At 42.1% G+C, this 7,425-nt stretch overlaps 1 protein-coding gene across 1 annotated transcript in view; it reads left to right on the forward strand.

Annotated features, from left to right (window-relative positions):
- The first annotated feature begins 1,087 nt into the window (after positions 1–1,087).
- The window catches only part of VGLL3 (vestigial like family member 3), a 57,295-nt gene continuing 50,957 nt past the window's right edge, over positions 1,088–7,425 (forward strand). The window contains exon 1 of the mRNA XM_042782038.1: positions 1,088–1,213. Coding sequence (XP_042637972.1) covers positions 1,088–1,213 — 126 coding nt within the window. The remainder of the gene's footprint in view (positions 1,214–7,425) is intronic.

Below are 7,425 nucleotides of genomic sequence, written 5' to 3' on the forward strand. Positions count from 1 at the left end.
CAAATAAGTAACATTAAGATAGTAGCTGCATGAGTTTAATCAATTGTTATTTTCTATTGCTCTATGGAAACCAGGTTGAGAAAGCCAGAAGGCTGACGTCCCACAAGAATGGCTTATGATGAAGGTGTAAACTTAAAGCAGAGAACGGTTGTAGAAAAATGTGTTGCATTCTTGGCGTATGCGCAATTGAAATGATGTTAAACTTTCATTTGCGGTTATAGTCAATGTAGGAGCTAATTTCGTTTTATTTAGCTCCTGCTCTTTGGACATTTTTATCTTTTGGCTCTGGCTTCTGAGTTGGTGGCCCGTAAAAAAAAAAAAAAAAAATACACCTAGAAAGCAGGAAAACACAACCTTGGCGGAAAGTTAACAAAGAAAGGGTGGAGACCCACGGAGCTTTGAGGGCGCGGAGTCACTCACATACCATTCTCCTCCCACAGTGATCCCACTGCTGGGAGGCGGAGAGGGCGGCAAACTTCGCTCCAATCCGAAGTCTGCCTGCCCTCCCCCGGGATCCCCCTACTGGGCGACGCTCCCGCAGAAGACCGAGGTAGAGGAACTTTGCTAAGCTCCGCCGCGGACCCTGGGGAGGGGAAGTGATTGCCCTCCTCACCAACGCCCCCTCATCGGGTCACCCCTCTCAGCCATCGCGCAACCTGGAGCGCTAGTGATAGGACTATCCGCAAGCACGCTTTGTGTGTATGCAAACCAGAACCAGCGCCCCTGGCTGACGGTCCCAGGCTGTGGCTTCGGCTGCCGTAAGCGACGCTGCCCTCGTCGGATCCGGGCACTGTCATGCTCCCGCCGCGCGGCGGGCGGCTGCGTCTCAGAGCCGCTATATAAGCTCGGGCAGGGGGCACCCGGAGGGGCTGAAGATGAAGGTGCCCGCGCATGGGCCCCCGCTGATTGCCAACCCCTCCCGAGCCCGCGCCCCGCGAGGAGTACGGGGCCGCCGAGGACCCGCCTTCGCCGCAGTAGCAGCTGGAGCAGCGACAGAGGCGGCAGCTGCGGCGGCGGCGGCGCCCCTCTTGCGAGTGCCTAAAGCGGCGGCCGCGGCAGCTTGGGGGCCGCCGCTGCCCCGGCTGCCATGAGTTGTGCGGAGGTGATGTATCACCCCCAGTCGTATGGAGCGTCCCAGTATCTGCCCAACCCTGTGGCAGCTACAACCTGCCCCACAGCCTACTACCATCCGGTGCCCCAACCTGGCCAGCAGGTGAGTCACCAACCCGGCAGCCTGCCGGAGGCGGGGGTAAGGGGCACCGGGAGTATCGGTCTGCGGCTCCCGCGAAGTCCTGACGGGACGGGTGTTGTGGAGGATGCTCTAAGACCTGCGGAAGCGCCCTTGAGCAGAAAGCCACCAGATCCGAGGAGGAGAGACTTCTGGAAGGGAAGAGAAAACTAGCTAGCTAGGCTGGACGGGTGGGCACTGGATGTAAGGCATTACTTGGCTGTGAGCTTCATTGACTTCTTGTCACCAGAGCTCAGAGGTTGGTCCACATAGCCACCTAGATTTAGGGCTCAGTTCTCTGAAGGTCACCAAGGGCATCTGTCTTAAACATATGTGAGTAAACTTCCTTTAAACCAAGTATTTTGTTTCCTTTGGAAAGGAAGAGTATTCCAGAGTTTTCTTGAGTCGGGATGAATTGTGCCATTGGATAGAGGAAGCCACCTGGGCAGTGATTTAATGGAATGACCTTTCTGGGGCGTTTATGGTAGAACAGAGAGCTACTGTAAATTGTCTCAAATGTTACCAGAACTTTGTCCTAGAGTCTGTCTTCTTTCTAGGACTATGACTTAGAGGGCTGGGACTGATCTCACAGTTCCTCATTCATTTTACTAATCTCATTAACAGCACAGAGCTTGTTAGAGTATTCAGTCTGTTGAAAGTGGGTCCCCCAGCTAAGAGGCAATCTTGGAATCTCTGGAAGCTGGGCCTTCACCATGCCAACAATAACTGAGAATGCTGGAGGCAAAAAGGGACTGTACAAGGGAGATAAAACAGTTTAGATAATATAGTTAATTTAGAAGGAAAAGTAGAGTTTTGGGGGAATTTGGCACTTGGTGCCCTGGAATTTTTTTTTTTTTTTTTTTAAATCCACAGGGGAAGTGTGACAAGGCTTAGATAGCTGTACATAAAATTCATATGTGCATATGTGACAAGGGCCTGTTCCAAAATAGACTGTCAATCAAGGTGAATTGATTTGGACTTAGTATGTACAATTTATATACTCTGAAGTGGAGATTCCTTTATGAGAACTAGATTAGGAAATTACCATCCACAGTACTGTTTAGTTTTCCAGTTTCTTAGGAATAACCAGCTTTAGTGTAACTTTTGGCCTTACAGTTTAAGCTTTTTCATTTATCTGACATTTTAATTCCTATATTTATTCTACCTTTGTCTCTGTGCTAGATTTATAGCTCTACTCTTTGAAAATGAATCATAACTTTTGTTTAGTATTTAGGGATTGGAAAGTCAGCTAGCTGATTATGGAAGGGTAAGCACCTCAGCTTCATCTCCTAAATCATGCAAGGAGATTGACCATCTCCAGTTAGGAAGAATGAGGAAAAAAAAGCCCTTCTTTCTTCCTACCACTTTTTCTTTTTCTAATCTTTAGCAACTTCTACTTTTCAAAGCAAAACAACTTTTGGAAAGGGGGATGGAAAAACGTTTTTAAATTTGTGTTCAGGGGGACAGAATAACATGTTTTGGTTATGTTTGTATTTATTTTGCTTTAAATATAAAAGATCCCACAAATAATGACAATAAAACCATTTAGATACAGTACAGGGAAGTGAGGCAAATTGAACCTGTATATCAGTTGTGTGTATTATACACATTTGGTCTGAGATGAACTACCCTTGCCTCCTTTTCTCTGCCTCAGAGGCTGTACAGATGCAGCAGATGTTTTGCATTGAGTTTATTCCAACTTATAGCAACCCTGTAGGACAGAGTAAGACTGCCCCATGGGGTTGCCAAGGTTGTAAATCTTTATAGAAGCGGCCTGCCACATCTTTCTTCCGTGGAATGGCTGGTGGGTTTGAATTGTGGACCTTTCAGTTAGCAGCTGAGTGCTTAATTACTGCACCTCCAGGGCTCCTTCAGAGATTGTAGAGACCTTCAATTATCAGTTAGAATGTGGACAAACAACAGACTCAAACTTTACTAAATATTGAGAAAGGTAAATAAATACCCTTTAAAAAACCTTGAACTAGTAGAAGGGGTTGTGAGTTACGTTTTATTTTCCAGAGTTGAACAATCCCATTAAAACATGAATCTATGGGTAGGTAGAATTGTAATTTTTTTTTTTTTAACTGGAAAATAAAATCCAGAAAAAAATAAAAATTAACAACCACCAAATTTAGTTTTCAATAAGAAATGGCCCCAGTCCTTTATCAAACTTTTCCAATAGCCCTGAAACTCAGTCCCTGAATTCTATTATTTTGTTAAAACCATCCACAAGGTAAATAATAAACTTTTTTTAAACCTGAATTGTCCATATTGATATTTGTAACATATGACCCATTTCTGCTACACTTTGGGCTTCTGTAGATAGGACTTAAGTAGTTATTAGACTGAGTTGACCATAAGAACTCAGTTGAGAAATGTGTTTGGAAATGTTCATGTCTCTTACACTAAAATGGCTTGCCTGAGATTACTTTTTTTTTTCCTTTTTTTATGGTCAAGCAAAGAAACTATTTAACCATATCTGGTTAGCAAAATGACAAGAAACTTGACAGTATAACTACTGTTCTTTTATTATCAGGAGTTTATTGTAATGACCTATATTTTCTAATGGAAAAAAGAGTAAATCAGGACATTCTTATCAGGCTGACAACATTTTTAGACTAATCTGATGCGTGGGTGAAGTGGGACTAATATTCACTTGGCCCTAATGCAGTCATTTGAGAATACATATTTTGGTTGTTTTTGCATTCCATAAGGTTTTATCATTATTAGCCATAAAGATTGTTTTCTCCGTACATGGGAAGTGACTCCTAATAGTATCTTGCCTGGGAGACAAAAATGAGAGCTACAACTCCTATTGCATTTGAAATTTTATTTGTTTATAAAGGAAAAGAAATAGAAACTATTGATAGAGTTTTAAGACACTTTAATGGACATTTATAAAATGGTACAAAAGAAAACTTTAAAGTTTTGGACAACTTTTGTATTCAATTTTAGCAATCTGTCCTTGAAGTGATTTTTTTTTTTTCCAAATTGTATAGCCCTAGAAATTAGCACATCATAATGGTTTATTATGATGGATTTCAACATAGGTCTGTTTTCCTCTTCGTATGATCATATAACTGAAAATTATTTCTGAAAAATAGAACTCTAGGCATATATGCTCTCAGCTTTTCCTCTAAAAGCACAAATACACATTTGATATTTTGACTTTAGTTTTCTATTGAAACTAGTGTAAGATGGATAGTAGGTGTATATCTTAAAAGCACAGTAAATTGCATATATATCAGATTGTCGTGGAGATGTGCCACTTAGGCATACAGGAGGCTACCTGAGTCCAAGGAAGCTGTGAATGTGCCTAAGACATTTGACTACTAACCAGAAGCCTGGGGGTTCAAACCCACCAGCTACACCTGGGAAGGAAAATTGGGCAATCTACTTCCGTAGTGATACTGCCTGGGAAACCCAGGAGGGGTCGCTATGAGTCAGATCCGACTCGACTGCAGTGAGTTTGGTTTTTTTTGCTTTTGATGTTAATTATTAGAAATTGCATGGCTATGAATAATTCTTACAGTGTAATCTTACAGTGTGTTTCAGAGAGCATGGACATTATTGAGGGGTGTTGAGCTCCCTCTCTGTTCCTCCTGTCCTCCATCTCTTTATAGCATTAGTATTCCAGCCCACAGCATCTCTTCAGGAGAACTCTTGACTGAATTTCCCAGAACATGCTCTGAAGGCACAGAGACACTGCAGAATAGGTGCAGAAAGGAATGAACATCCATTCTAACAATGATAGTAGAAACCAACAGAACAGTTTGAAATAGGCATCAGGAAAAAATTAAGGGAATTAATCTGAACTCATTGATTCTCCTTCTATCCAGTGGATTCTTATTTTAAATAAGGACAGTCTGTTGTGTAAACCCACACCATATTAATAATGATAATGTTAGGAAGATACAGAAGACCTTTCAGACTTGTGTAGTTTCTACATGAGGCAGTGAAAGTAGACAACAGTTGCTACTTTTCCTATTGTGCTTAGGTAGTTTTAACAATCACCCTCTGGACTTCATATAAGTTGTTGTTGTTGTTATGTGCCATCGAGTCGGAGCCGACTCATAGCGACCCCTCCTTGGGTTTCCGAGGCAGTATCACTACGGAAGTAGATTGCCCCATCTTCCTTCCGGGGAGTGGCTGGTGGGTCTGAACCGCCAGCCTTCTGGTTAGCAGTCAAGTGCCTTAGCCACTATGCTACCAGAGCTCCCTCATATAAGTTAGAACATATTTATTCTGCTCTCCTCAAGGGTGGCAGCTGGGTGAATCTGCATGCATGCTCTTATTTAATGTAATTAAATGCACTTGGAAGGCAGTATTCCAGTTGTAAGTTTGTAAGGAGTTTGTTTCAAACTCTTTCTCTGGGCTTGCCACCTTGGTTAAGTCATAAAACTGCTCAGAGACTCTGTTTGTGAAGAGAAAGCCCTAGAAAACGTTAGCTTTCTTTTTAACAAATGGAAAAAATGAACTGTCACAGGGCTGAAATGCCTGGCTAAAGATTTCAAAACAAATTGGTGGTCATATTGCGACCACCAGATTTCCTGATCCCCAATGTAATATCTTTCCACAATGCCAAGTAATCTCTCAAGCTTTTTCTTTGCTATTGCACAATAGACTTATTTTTTACTTTAGTGCTCCAAATCAACTTCTTTGATAAAGAAGATTAATATGCAGTGGATTCTTTGGCCTTGGAGCTTGAAATTCTTTCCAAGTCCTTGGTAGTGTACTTTTCAAGTTTAGGCATTCCAAAGGCCTTTTGCAAGCATTTGTATTATGCTAATGACTTTTGCTATCCATGTTGCATCCTATGTTGATGAGGCAGAATATCCACTTGGCAAATGAACATTCAGTTATCTTAAAATAAAATATGGGAAATGGTATTAACAGTCAGTTTTAAGTGCCTCATACATCATTGCTACTCTAACATAAGTTTAAATTCATTAAGAGAAAAGAATAGAATTTGACCCTAAATAGTTTGAATGCACAGTCAAATTATTTAAGACAGTGGATTTAATATTCTAGCAACTGTAAGCAAAGACTTAAGTGGGTTTATAAGAATTTATACAGGACTTCTTTGAGTAGTAACAGCCCCTGCAATTCTGCACTACACAGATTAACTTGACTGCAGAGACTTAGAAGCTTAAAGTGCCCCAGAGTTTCATGCTCCCAATAACTTTCCAGCCAGAAAATTCAAAGCTAGAGGAAAAATTAAACCTTAAAATAACTCAATTGAACTGTTGTCTCTGGCACTCAGCCAGAATGGGGATTATAATAATGATGGTAAGGACAGGATTGAAATGCATAAAATCATGCACAGTGAGGATACTTTCACCAAGATCCCAAATAGATCTTTTGGGAGAAGATGACATAATTTGGAAAATTAAGTGAAGGCTATTTGGGTTAAATACAAGGAAGTACCCTTTATCCTATTGTTAGCTGCTATCCTCAATTCTCCCCCAACTCATGGTGACCCCATGCACTGTGGCATGAAATGCTTCCTAGTCCTGCTCCATCCCCATCATCAGAGGGTAATCAAAATGTGTGATCCATAAGTATTTCACTGACTGATTTTCAGAAGTTGATTACCAAGCTTTCTTTCTTAGTCTTATGGGGCAGTGGTTAAGGCATTTGGCTGTTAACCACAGGTTTGCTGTTCAAAGCAGCTCCACAGGGGAAAGATGAGGCGGTCTGCTTCCATAACAATTTACAGCCTTAGAAACCCTGCAGGGCAGTTCTACCTTGTGCTTTAGGAGCTCTGGTGGTGAAGTACCTAAGGCATTTGACTGGTAACCAGAAGGCTAGCAATTCAAACCCAACAGCCACTCCTCGGAAGGCAGACTGGGCAATCTACTTCCATAGAAATACAACCTCAGAAACCCAAGAATGAGGTCACAATGAGTTTTTTTTTTTTAAGTTGGAATTGATTTGACAGCAGTGTGATTTTGACTGGAAACTCCCCTGAAACCTGTTTGCCAGCAACATGCAAGCCAGCACTGATGGGCAGTGGCTGAGCGTGTGGTGCATTGCCTGGGAATCAAACCCAGGACTCCTGAAGAGAAGGCCAGAATTCTACTAGGAACTGCCTAGCTCTTAGTAAACTCTCACAACTCACAAGGTTGGAAAGTGCAGGGACATGACCTACACCAAGGAAAATGAGATTGTTCAGAGAGTAGACTTGTCCTTCGGTG

This window comes from Orycteropus afer, unplaced genomic scaffold (assembly GCF_000298275.1).
Source record: "Orycteropus afer afer isolate SDZICR_OR568_19922 unplaced genomic scaffold, OryAfe1.0 scaffold00225, whole genome shotgun sequence".
In the NCBI taxonomy this organism is placed as follows: Eukaryota; Metazoa; Chordata; class Mammalia; order Tubulidentata; family Orycteropodidae; genus Orycteropus; species Orycteropus afer.